Source organism: Haliotis rufescens, unplaced genomic scaffold, assembly GCF_023055435.1.
Source record: "Haliotis rufescens isolate VD_foot unplaced genomic scaffold, xgHalRufe1.0.p SCAF_92, whole genome shotgun sequence".
In the NCBI taxonomy this organism is placed as follows: Eukaryota; Metazoa; Mollusca; class Gastropoda; order Lepetellida; family Haliotidae; genus Haliotis; species Haliotis rufescens.
The window spans coordinates 802,716-816,636 of NW_025964386.1; the positions used below are offsets into that span (position 1 = coordinate 802,716).

The window sequence follows — 13,921 nt, forward strand, 5'->3', positions numbered from 1 at the left end:
CTCCCTATTTTTAATACGTAGAATACCATTGGTGTAAATATCAGAGGTGAACCAATGGAGATCCTCGTATTAACAATCCAAGGCATGTGCTCGAAAATTTAGTTTCCGGTTGTTGATAATGATGGTTGACATTGCTGTAATTTTGTGAACATTTGAATGATCAAAACCACCTTTATTTAATGGTGAGTACGATCAAAAGGTTTGTAATACGTAGTTCATTCACTCGTCTCGCAAATGATGGTTTCTTGGGTCGACTAGGAAGAAATGTATTTAGTTGAAATCCTTTCTTTTGTCACTCAATACGTGTTTCCTTCTCTATCATCGTGGGTTATAAAGTCGGCCAGACGGTAAATTGACTTGAATGACGGTGCATTCTATAGCTTTTCTAATAAAGTTTCTTATCGAGCTCTCTGTAGCTAGTGATTAACACTTTACAAACTTAATAGTAAATGAACAGTTAAGTCTTATTACTCTCATTTCAATATAATTTGTAGGATATCCTCCTTCACAGGACATTTTGTCTGACAGTTGGTTTAATTTCAGTGTAAGTTGATATTTAATGAGACAGCATCCCTGTTGTTTTTAATTTCCAAATCTGGTACACCCATACTTATATCCTTGTGTTATGTGTTTTCAAGCCTCCAAGAAGTACTTCTGATATACGTGTCTAATAACAATCCAAATAAGCATGATAAGCTAAAATTTAGTCTTACCTTTGAGAACATAAAGTACCAAACCAATGAGGAGTTTGACAATAGATGACATCACTCGACTGCAGCAGAAGTTTACAGACAGTCACGCTTTTTATCAAGGATTTTGTTTCTTTTGGAATATAGGTGAAATTGTATTGTTGAAGACATCAACTACTGGTATGAAGCAGAATTTGAGCATGTTGAGATTTGATTCACTCATCCAACGAATATCCTCAATGTCATGTTTTCTGTTCGAAAATAGGGTACATGAGGAGGTAAACATGTTAAAGGTAAAATTTAAATATATTGCCTTTGGCTTAATAATTAGGCTGTTGGTTCAGGCATTTAAGGCTGGGCTAAATTGGAAAATAACTGACAACAACTTTCCTGTCTGTCAACAAATGGTAATCACACAGACTAATGATAGTTTGATAGTCTTGTCTGCATGATGTGACAAAGACACCAAAGGTGTCTTTCTCCCACTTTCATTATTACAATGTTAACCCTTGCAGCCCAATGTACAGATACAAAGCCTATAAAAGTAACATGAATATGCTTGACTTTATATAAAAACTCAAATATTACAACTTATCCTTTGAACATTATGACCATGGGCAAGATTGCTCAAGGCAAATGCTTATTTGTTTCCCAGTGTAGAGAGTATATATTCTGTTTCTTACATACCGTGCATACTATTAATTATCATCCAAAAATATTTCTTATTGACAGTGATAGAAAGCGGCACTGGTCCTGTAGTCCTTGCCAAACTGCCCAATAGTTAAGGTATCATAAGGACTAGTAGTAGAAATTTGCCTTTTTTTAAGAGTTTTGCTATATCTTATCAATATAAGGACTTGTTGATTAAAAATGTTATTGTCTATCGCTGGTTGATCATTTGAACATATTGAAGGTATCATGGATCTAGGGACATAGGGATAGACAACTAGTTTCAGCATAAAGTATATTGTTTTACACGAAATGCTGAAATGAGATGTCAGTTGTTGTTTTTTATATAAGTAAGTTATTTTATCATTGAATACTTATCAGTTGCTAACTTTTTGACATACCATAAATGGTATCCCTTGGATGATCAGTTGTTGGTTGATCTGGAGCATGTGTAGAGACCAGGACTTTGTTTATGACCTGAAAATGTCTTTTCACAGGTGTTGTGGAGCCATACTTATATTGAGTTGGCTAAGGTATCGCAATTTGGTGCCCAAAACCTATGATCCCAGATTTGTCTTGATTGTATTCCTAGGTTTTTCAACACCATACTTGTGCTCGAGGGTTTCAGCAAAGTGATAAATGTCTCAGCCCTGCATCTAAATGATCACTTCGGGCTTTCATACTACGTCCAACGAACATGCTGTGATATGACGGAAATGTTTTTGAGATATTCTTCATGGCATTAAAAACATCCTGTCATGAATGTGCCATCTGTATGAGCCTCCTGAGACCTGAGACCTGTGAAGATCCGGGTTAGAATCGGTCATCAGCAACCCATGCTTGCCGTTAAAGGCGATTTGCTTATCATAAGAGGCGACTTAACGGGATTGGTTGGTCAGGCTCGCTGGCTTGGTTGATGCATGTCAATGTATCCCACTTGGTTAGAACGATGCTCATGATGTCAATCACTGGATTGTATGGTCCAGACTCGATTATTTACAGACTGCCGCCATATGGGTGGAATATTGCTGAGTACGGCATTAAACAACAAGCAAACAAACAAATCTTTCTACCTGATAAAATGACTTTTACACAACAGGTGTTAACTTTCTTATCAATAGTGCTCTAACACTGCACTGACAATGCTTTGGTCATGGTGGTTGTAATATTTTATAAAAATATTCAATGATGCACTGAAAAGTTCCATAAGCTGATGTCAAGTCACAGATTACAAGTTAAAATATCAATAGGCGACATTAATACTTTGCTACACCATTCCAGATTTGGCCTGTTTATAAGATTATATGAAACCTGTATCCACTGATGCAAATTCTCAAAGATACAGTGAGCTACAGAGCCAAGTTTGCTCTCCTTTGCAACAAAACAATCAAGTTCTAACACTGATTTATCTTTATTTCAGAAATAGAATGAGATGAAAAACTCAGAAAATGGCTGACGTAGCAGAGGTGCCGAATTCCGATGGTCGAACTCGAAAGAGTAAAAGGAAGGCTGCAAATAAGGCATTGGAAGAACCTATGGCAGCCAATGATGACAAAGATGAAGACAAAGAAATGGATAAACCGGACTCTCCATCACGATCAACCTCATCTCCAGACCCCAACTGTGCTATCTGTCTCAGCAAGCTGGAGAATAAGTCATTCACTGACAGCTGCTTTCACATGTTCTGCTTTGTGTGTCTCCTGGAGTGGTCCAAAATCAAGGCAGAATGCCCATTGTGCAAACAGCCATTCAAGAGTATTATTCACAATGTCCGCTCTTATGATGACTATGATCAATACCACCTTGAAGTTGACGCGGTAGGGAACCAGTTTTCTTTTGGTAGCCCCAACGGACGCCGTTTTCGTTATCGGACAACATTGACCCAGGATCATGTTTTTGGTTTCCGACCGAGAAGAAATTCTCAGCATCCTGATATCGGAAGCCGTTTACCTACGACGATTACCACCCGTCAAAACTGGCGTCGGCAGAGAGAAGCAGCTACGTCAGAATTCAGGCGACGCGTTTACATCAATGGCATGCGAGTTGTAGGAATCAGAGACTCAAGTGGACGATCTAGGAATATATCACCTGAATTCTTTGCCTCAAACCCTGCCACATCCCATCGCCTTGTGCCCTGGTTGAACAGGGAGTTGAATGCTTTGCTATACAATCATGAGGAACATGTGCAATTTGTTCTGGAATTGATCATGGATCTGATTAAAAGGTTCCCTATTCAGAGTGAAGAATTTTTTCAACACGTGTTTCCATTTATCAGCAGACACACAAGACACTTCATGCATGAATTTGAAAGCTTTGCAAAGTCGCCCTTCTGTATTTCATCCTATGATCAAAAGGCTATCTATGAGCAAAAACCAGAATCAGTATCAGATTCAGATTCAGTTCACTCTGACGGAAATGACAGCGATGTTATGATAGTATCCCCAACTTATTGTCCAACATCCCCGAGCTATGTCCCTAATCCTGCAAGAAGAAGACGTGACCCTGGGGCCGTAAGACTCCACCACCCTCGGTCCGAGATAACTCCGTACTCTGTCAGTCTCCGGGACTTATTGGAGGAAGATGATGACCAAATCACATCCCACTCAGGCTGGGAATCTCCTATTGCTGGTCCTTCTTGGCACTTGACTCCTGACACCAGCAGTGCTCTTGCAATTCCTGGAAGCTCCAGTTCACAGCCAGGACCAAGCTATCAATTTCTTAATAACATAGCCCGAAGGAAGAGGTCAAAGGTTAAGGTGGAAGGTGCTGCTGGAATCAATGTAGATTCGGAGACGAATTTGGTTGAGTCAGATTCGGAGTCAGGTAGTGATGTCGTGTGTACTGGGTATGACAAGCCCTGGCAAGAAAGGACTCCAGTAGTTGTTTCAACAGATACAGAAGAAGAAAATATGATAGAAAAGGCTGAGAAAATTAAGAGAAAGAAAGCCCAATCCAAGCGACAAGAAGACTCCAAGAAAAGTAGAAGGAGGTCAAGAAGTCCATCTCATTCACAATCACGGAGAAGAAGAAGGTCAAGGTCATCGTCATCCCGATCTAACCACAGGCGAAGTAGATCTCATTCGGCGTCAAGACATCGACGTAGGCGAAGATCAACATCTTCCCGTTATCGCAGTCGGTCAAGGTCAGGGTCAAGGCATCAGCGATATAGGTCTCCTTCACCATCCTCTAGGTCAAGATACAAAAGAAGGAATAGATCCAGATCTCTTGTTTACGAGGATGCATTTGGCTTCTCAAGACGCACAGCACGTTCTCCAGAAACAAACAGTGTGATACATTCAGACGCTAGAAGGAAGAAGAAAAGGGACCGCCACAGAAACTCAAGGTACAGTGACTCCTCTTCTAGGTCAAGGTCGAAATCCTCTGAGAAATACCACAGAAGTAGACATAATAAATCAAAAAGTTCTAGACGACATCGAGGATCAAGAAGTTCTAGTGTTGAAGTCTTAACAAGCAAACATAAACACAAGAAACATCATAAGAAGCACAAAAGAAGCCGGGACACAGATAAAGAGAAGAGTGGTTCTAATAATGTCCAGTATAAAATAGTTAAGGATAAATGTGATGGAAAATCATCCAAAGACCCTCTCTTGTCCATCACCATCAAACGAGATAAGTCCGAAGATACACCTGTGGTGTCCAGCACTGTTGATGCTGCTCCAGTTGTTTATCCTGAGATAGATATCCCTGAGAATTTAGTTATCAGAACAGAGCCAGTTAGTCCTCAGCGTACAACTGAAGCATCAAATGAGACAGTCACACAGACAAGTGAAGAGAGCACAAGCTCCACACAGCAGATCCCCGTTAGTACAAGCTCCACACTACAGTCACACAACCAAACCAGTTCATCTACTCTGCAGAAACCAGCAACCCCTAAAGAAGGCTCTGACAGAAAGAAGGAAGATTCGGACTCCTCTGATGACTGTGTGGAAGTTAAGAGAAAGTCATTCAAGAAACATCCATCTGGACACAAGAAAAGCAGGAGGCAGTTACCACGGCTTCCTGACCCTTCCACAAGCACCGTGACCAGTAGTACATGTGTATCCCAAGTTTCTGACCAGAGGATCCCAGTACTGGATGCAATGGCTCATTTGTTCCAAGGATTGAGTAACCAAGGGCTTTCTCAGACTCCACAATCTGATTTCAGAGCAGTTATCCCTGGGATGATGTCAAATTTATTTGATACCAGTCTAATGTATGGCTATCCCGCTGCTGATTGGTCCAGCTTGTCAAACTTCTTACCAAGACTTCCTGCTCAAGTGACCTCATTGGACCACCCAGTGATGGTGAGTTCCAGTGATGATAGTGATGTTGTCGTAGAATCTGTAGATAACAGCTCCAGACAAGCAGTGTCATCCAGCAGCAATTCTGTCCGAGACCGAGGACTCCAGGACCTGATGAGAGTCAACTTCATGGACAGGATTCCTGTTCTCTGTGATGAGATACATAGTCATAAGAGTATTGAAGTCCAAGAGGAAATCAGTGTTGTGAATTCGGATAGTGATACCATCATCGAGGAGGCTAGTTCTACTGGAAGACCAACAGCCTCCGATGCTGTAATGGAGGTCATTGACAGTGATGACGAACCTCAGGACCTCTCAACACCAGAGAGGACACAAATGACCTCCAAGAAGGATGAGTCCAAAGACACAGATGGTGTCAGCAAAGACCTTCCTTGTGAGACCGGGGACACTTCACAACCAGAATTAATTTCAGCTGTTATGCCAGACGCACTACATGATTCACAAGATTTACATCCGAATCATCCGTGCTCCGTGAATGCAAGTTCCTCAACAGCCAACACTTCTGATCCTGACACTGACAAGAATGAGATGATTACTGGGGATTCTTGTGCATCAAAAATTTCCGATAACTCCATAAAGAATAGTAACAGCAGCAATGAAAATATAAGCCAGAATCCATCCACCTCTGGAGAAGAATCCATTGATGTAGGAGTTGAATGGGGCCATTCATCTGACCCAGTTCCAGTAAATAATAGAAACGGAACTGCAACCGACCACAGGTCTGAAGAATCTATGGACATTGATGTAGTTGGAGATTCTGATGCTGGAATGAGAAATGACATCGCTTTTGTTAGTTCCAGAGATGCTGGGTCAGATGAAAATGGTTCAGAACAGCCTGTTGCTAGTGAACAGATGCACCTGATGTCTCCGTTAGTGAACAGTGGACAACCCAATGCTGACAGTACTAGGCCCATGGCAGAAGCCTGTGTCAGCAATTCTGCAAATCAGCCTTACCCACTTCTTGCTAGTGTAAGTAATAATGTAACCTCACATTTGCCTAAGAATTCTCCCCAACAAGACAATGGGGAACTGTCATCTGATAGCATGTCATCGCATTTTGTGGAAGCTGAAAGTAACATTGAAATCAGTTCCGCTGGTGAAGGAACCAGTGCAAGGTGTGACTATTCTCTTGACGACGGCGAGGTTGTCTCATCTGAAAATGGTGACTCGCAACCAGCTCCTATACTACAAATGATTGAAGGTGTGAGTGAAATTTCCTCGGATGAAGAGGAGGCACTTGTCCAGAAACATCCCCAAGTCATTGCAGATGCTAGTGATATATCTTCAGAGGAGAGTGATTTCGGGGAGGTCCCTCAACCAACTCCTAGTTCTGTATCAGGATCTTCTAAACTTAATCCTCAAGTTATTGGGGACAATACAGACTCTTCTGATGAGGGCGAAATTTCTTCCGATGATGACGTCCAACCTCAAGAGATAGAGGATCTCAGCAATGTGTCTTCAGAGTCTGATGACAGCAGCAGCAGACATGCTTCAGAAAGTTATAGAATATCCCAGTTTCAGTCAAATCAGGCACGACACTCTTCAACCGTTGTTAAAGCTTCATCAACAGCAAGCATGTCAAGGGGGTTGGATGAGACCTCAGTGAGACCAGCTGTGGACTCAAGACTTAAAAATAGTGATAATGACGATAGTAGTTCGGGAGAACTAAGTGATAATAGTGATGATGAGCAGGTTTATGATGATATTTCCTCCTCAGAGAACTTTGACTCACCAGCAAGTCCTAACAGACAGGTTGATCAACCTTTAGTGACAAGAGACTTAGAAGAGTCACTGAGTGAAGGAGAAATAGTATCAGACTGAATGAATGTGTTGATTGATCTTATGTCTTTCCTCACTCACATGCACTACATTGTCTTGTAGATCATTCTTGGATTAGTGTGCATTTATATATTTGAACCGATGAGGATCTTACAGGTGACCCTGTACATCATGTACATAAGATTTTATATTTATGGATATAGCAGTCATAGAGTTAGGACTGTTTTAGCTTCTATACTTAGCATCTTCCCGAGGCAAGTGAGTTAACTGACTATAAATGTCCAGTTTCCACCCTTGCCGAACTAGGCTGGTATTATGAAGTTAGAATTTGGCTGGACTAACGAGTCTATGCATAGTCCAATCAAAATCTCGCAACGAAATCAAAATCCAGTTTGTAAACTGACGCGCAGATTTCGGCTGATTGCAAGATTTGCAAAGCATGTGCACCGCCAACTCGTCAATAGATATTTTCCAAACACTTTCATGTTTTTAATAAAGGTGCTCGCGATGTAAGACCCGTTTTATCACAACATAGATCTTGATTATCGATCAGATTGTCTTAACTGGGCGCCACCGTTTTTTTTTTAAACAAATGCAAGTGATGGAATCTGATTGGTCCATAAGAGAGGCTTAGAAGGGACATAACTCTTAATAACCACTGGTGGCGCCATGATCTAGTCCAGGAATTCCAGCCAAGTTCGGCAAGGGTGGAAACTGGACTTTTGAAGTCAGTTAACTCTCCTGCCTAGGGAAGATGATAATTAGTAGCAGTGTGGTCATATTGTGAAGTGGGGGCCCAGCATGCAGAAATAAGTGTGATCTTGAGTAAACTAATTTCTGTCCGGTGTGGTTGATTCACTTATTGCAAGTGTTGGATACATAGGTAGAGGGATGGAGAGTAGCTGGCATACAACAAACATCACTGATCCATTGGGCAATATTAGGCTGGAAACCAAGGGGTCTTTGTCATAGCAATAGAGATTTAGGGAGTCCCCAGATGTAAAGGATAGCAGCAAATCTCAATGACCCGAGGGCACCCTTCAGCTTGAACATTGCTGATCACTACTGGTTAATCAAACACTTTCTGTGACACATTTGGGCTTGCATGGCTTTATTCCCACATTCTGCTGACACTGTTTATAACTGAAATACTGTTCAAAGACATTAATCTTGCAAACTCACTCAGCTACAAAAGGCGACTATGCTTGTCGTAAGAGGTGACTAACGGGATCGTTGTTAAACAACAAACAAACCAAACTCACTCAGCTACAGTTGGTAAAAGAGATTCCTAGAGGTTTTACTAATCCAGCTGTTGATGATTTCCCACTGGAAGAAAACCATTGGCATCACAAGTCAGTTATTATATTTATTATTATTTATTCATCCTGTTCAGTGAGGCAGTCCAGATTGTATATGTATAACCAAGAATAATTTGTATTGTACTGAGATAGGAATGATCATAATCGCTAGAGAGAATCTGTCCAATTCGGACTCGGTTGGGACTCATAAGAAAGTCTGGTTTACGACAAGGTACAGATTACACAGAGGTGCAGTTAGGAGTCAAAAATTCAATTTTCACACTGCGCAATATGATGTTTGGATGAGATGGAGTGTTATCTATAAACAGAAGAATTTCCCTTCTCTTTCTATGCATTGTTAGGTCAATCTCAAATAAGTGTCTCGGTAACTGGGAGCGATTGATAATGACCAGCTGTTACAGTTATTTATTGACACTGAGTTAATCTGATTAAGCTGAGTTTCTCATTAACCAGTGAAAAAGTTATAATTAACTAAGTGGACAAAGTGTTCAGATCAATTTGTTTTCATGCAGGATTAGCGTTGTTGTTTTAGCTGACAATTTATACAGCTTTTTTTCAATAATAAATTATTTGTTGGGACTGTAATTCTAGTCCAAAGTCAAAAGTGTAAAAAGTCTGAATTAGAGAGTTGTACATGTAGGTCAGTTTGAGTAATGATAATTTATTCGAGAACTGAGGGGACTGCAGAAAAAGTCCAGTTTCCACGGAAATCCGAATTTAGCAGAGTCTGATTTGGACAGATTCCACTGTATCAGGGAGATGTGATGTTTGTTGCCTGGAACACCACATCTTGACTCCACTTTGTGTAGAGTCCCTGGATCGTTGATGGGGTTAAGCCCAATGAAATGGCGTTCAGCATTCTTGTCATCAGGGGGTGGACTAATGATCTAAGGCGCAGCAGCTTGTAGTTCAGAGTTGTGTCCCATGGCGATGCCAGGATCAGCTGTCATGGGTTTGAATGTTCACTTATTATGATAATTGGTCTGCCAGCAACCTACTGTGATCGTGAATTTTACTTCTATCCTTGTGGTACCGGTAAATGTCTTTGAGCTGCATGTCTTACTTTGGGATTGTTATGATATTTTAGCTCATGTTTTACAATCTAGATCTGGCATTAACGAAATATCTTATAACAGGTCCAAACTTTGGAGTGAGTCTACTCACCCAGACATGTCTCTTGACATCATTTTCCGTACCGGCAGATCTCAGTATTATTAATTATTAATGTATGGAATTTTATTTGCAAAGCTTACAAGACCGAAGGAATGTTTTCTAGACTCTGGCTATGGACAAGTGGCTAAAGTTACAGACTGCAGGGTACTAATTATGCTTAGATCTACTCTGGAATAGGGCACCAGACCAGGATCTGCTTGCAATAAGCCATCTTAACACAGACAGGATTGAACTTCCATACCTTAACATAGACTTACAGTAGTCTTAATGCTAACATTGCTTTGTGCAAGTGGGCCCAGCTTTCTTTTTATCAAATGTAACAATAGTTAGGAGATAACATTGCATGTTTTCAGATGTGCAGGTGTTACTGGGTATTTGATGCCATGAAATTTGAACATTTGAAACCGCCAGCTGACACCAATGTTTCACTGACATTATAAAATACAAATTACATGAGGAGTTTTAAACACAACATACAGCACTTTGGGGAATCTTTATCTGGTTGATTGAAATTCAACATAAATTTTGAGTTGCAGCCAAGTAGTGTTTGAACAATGAAATAAGACTGTCAGTTTGACAAGTATTGTATTGGTGCAGAGGTATGTGTAATGAGTTCCATGTTTCGTGCTTTTGTCACACCAATTATTGTTTAAATGTTCGCAATATGAATTATTTTGAAAACCCTGGTGCTTAGTATATAGTACTGTTTGCTGATTACTTCCCCTCCACCCTGGGTGAGTGAGTGAGTTTTGCGGGGTTTTAGCAATAGTCAAGCAATAGCACGGCGGGGGACACCAGAAATGGGCTTCACACATTGTACCAATATCGGGAATCGAACCTGGGTCTTCAGCGTGACGAGCTAACGCTGTAACCGCTAGACCACCTTACCGCCCCTTACTCTGGATGAGACAATAGGAAACATGTCATACCTGAAGGCTAGCTATGAGTAGTGAACATACAGGTTGGTTTTAGCAACAACTGCATGGTATACCTTAACTGATTACGTATGTCTACATACTCTGAAAGCTTAGTTTTGTTTATAGTTTTGTTTATAGTTTTATTAGCGCCATACTCATAATAAAGTGAAACATCTAAGACTTTTGGCTTTCCTCACACAAAGCTGACCCATCGTGATAGAACTGAAAGTCTCTTCAAAGCAGACTTAAGCCCAACTTGCTCTCTCCGAGGCTCAAGATTCTGTTGTCCCCATCACCGATTATATCTGGGGGCACATTAGGTTTAAGGTGTCTCAATTTGCTATGCAGAGTTGGTTCCCTTAGGAGCCAGGACCTGCTGGTTTGCATAAGTTTGAATGACAGTCTTGTCCTTGACCTATCAGTAGAATATCCATGTTTGACCAATGTAGTAAACATCTCAACCTGTGTCCCTTTTGCCTTGCCTCCCACATTAACATGGTAGGACATACTTTATTTCACCGTAATACTACTCGGCACTTTCAAAATTTACAAGGTAGGGTAGGCGCTTATACAAGGTTGGGGGCACTCTTGGACTTGTGGGCAGGCAGGTATTTTTAACACTGATAAAGTGCAGCATGTTTAGTATATTTACAGTAACATCATGTATAGGTAATGCCTTCTGAAGTTCTGGAAAAGCTTTTTTTTCTTCTATTCAAAGGAAGACTGAAGTGACCGGGGACCATGGAGGCAATGCATTATTTATTTTTGATTCCACATAAAACCAACATGCAGAGATATAACTGAAATAGTGTTCATAACTGTTAACTGTTAAACCCAACTCACTCACTCACTCATTCATGAATGCAAGCAGGAACCTTCTGCCATCAGAATTTCATTCTCAATGGACGATTATCCAGTGTAAATATCTCTGGACACATTTGCCACTGTAGCTTTGTTTGGAGTCTTGTTCAGATGAAACAATGCTAAAAATAGCCATCCAATCAAATTATTTGTTCTTTCGCGATTGCAACTAGCAGTGATGTTACCAGTTCTGGACTCGCATTGTTGCATACTGTCTCAAATACAACAGGGAACCCTTTGAAGCATAAGAGCTTCCCTCCTCTATCGGACTCAAATGAGATCATTGTTGTCTATCTTTAAGATCATTTATTAGTCTTCCAATTTGTGGGGCCGTCGGGTAGCCTAGTGGTTCGCTCGTCACGCCGAAGACCTGGGTTTGATTCCTAACATGGGTTCAATGTGTGGAGCCCATTTCTGGTGTCCCCCGCCTTGATATTGCTGGAATATTGCTAAAAGTGACGTAAAACCATACTCACTCACTCACTCTTCCGATTTGTTTTAATGTATCAAGGGTTTGCTCGTGTGAGCTATGAGTAATAGATCTATGCCAAACTCTCATTTAGAAGAATCTGTTTTGATCGATTGTTGACTTTAAGCGCAGGTGTAATAGGTTGGTGGCAAGTAAGATGGAGCTGGTGACATCGATTCTGAAACTTATCTTTGGTGGCGAATTGGTCCTGGGTGTTGTCAAAATAGAATGGCGAGATACATTGAATAATCAAGAGTGTTAATATGTTTGTAACAAATATATTTGTTCACCACTTCCCACAATAGGTATAAACCATTTCACTTTCAAGACGCAGGCCCCAATGATGACGTGCATGTACATTATTTTGCTTTTTGGGCATTTTTTAGTACCTCAAACATGCTTTATATGTTTTATTTTATTTTGAGTATAGAATAACCTTGCAATTTAGTTGATACCATGGTTACCAAAATGTGTTTGTTTTTGGGCTTGTACAGCTGTTATGTAAATGTAATACTTGTACATATGTGTATATTCAGAATTATTGTTGTAATGTTAATCAGGGATGATCCTCTTGACCATGTTAATCAACAATACCAAAAATGTCAAATAAAATCCAGTGATATGAATGGAAGGATTGATATGTTGTTACTCGCAAGGCCTCATGGTGCACTTCAGGCAAACGCAAGACAGAACTCAAGGCCACGACTTTCTTCAGGCAAACGTAAGACAGAACTCAAGGCCACGACTTTCTTCAGGCAAACGCAAGACAGAACACAAGGCCACGACTTTCTTCAGGCATACGCAAGATGGAACGAATTGTTTGATAGGCATTACTTAGAAGCAAGACAGAACACAAGGCCACGACTTTCTTCAGGCAAATGCAAGATGGAACAAATTGTTTGATAGGCATTACTTAGAAGCAAGACAGAACACTAGGCCACGACTTTTTTAGGCAAATGCAAGATAGAATATTGAATATATTTCAAGTATGATTTTAACATGTTTAAGGGTGAATTCAGTTTGTTATAAAACTTTCTAGTCTACTTTTCAATAGATTTTATTGTTGATACGCTGACTTTTATTAACTGAGCTTATAAGACCAGTCTTTGGACTATTGAAATGACCTACACAGCCGATCAAAGGGAGATAAGTTTGACCTTATGGGTTATCTTTTTACTATGAAGAATCTGTATTGGACACTGATGTAAAAGTTGTGGATCACTTTTTATTTCCAGTGTTTACTTTAAGTTTATATATAACAGCACCTCAGAGGGAGGAAAGCCCAAAGTGACATAAGTCACCGACATTCACCATTTTAATGAAACCAACAAGATGGATATGGTGTTCTATTTTTAACCCATGATCACCTTACCCTGGTGTGGATAATGGACTACTATTACAGCGAGTGACAGACTTTGGTTTAACGCCGCCGTATTTCATTTACATCACTGCGTGTCTGCTTGATGGGGAGGAAAGCTTAAAGGGATACAGTTCTTGAACTTTAACCACTTTGGTAAAACTCACATGCATTGTAATGCTGACAAATGAATCATTATCAGAGTGAATCAAGGATTTGAACCTACTATCTCTGCTGACCAGGGGCCCGTTCCACAAAGCGATCTTAGCGCTACGATTGCCGTAGGTCAGTGTTAAAGAATGGGAGTTACGATCAACTTAGAGCTAAGATCACTTTGTGGAACGGGGCCCAGTGTTCAGGCTCACC

At 40.6% G+C, this 13,921-nt stretch overlaps 1 protein-coding gene across 2 annotated transcripts; it reads left to right on the top strand.

Moving 5' to 3' along the window:
• The first annotated feature begins 108 nt into the window (after nt 1-108).
• LOC124135621 (serine-rich adhesin for platelets-like) lies at nt 109-7,995 on the top strand. Of its 2 annotated transcripts, none has more exons than XM_046501035.2 (2): nt 109-182; nt 2,779-7,995. In XM_046501035.2, exon 2 carries the CDS (start codon nt 2,807-2,809, stop codon nt 7,499-7,501), a length of 4,695 nt encoding a protein of 1,564 aa, XP_046356991.2. In that variant the 5' UTR covers nt 109-182; nt 2,779-2,806; the 3' UTR covers nt 7,502-7,995. The 2 variants fall into 2 exon arrangements, with proteins under 2 accessions (XP_046356991.2, XP_046356992.2); XM_046501036.2 differs by having other exon boundaries at nt 120-199.
• The last annotated feature ends 5,926 nt before the right edge of the window (nt 7,996-13,921 follow it).

Excerpts from the sequence above, each read along its gene's own strand:
- LOC124135621 (XM_046501035.2), top strand. The coding sequence starts at position 2,807 with ATGGCTGACGTAGCAGAGGTGCCGAATTCCGATGGTCGAACTCGAAAG.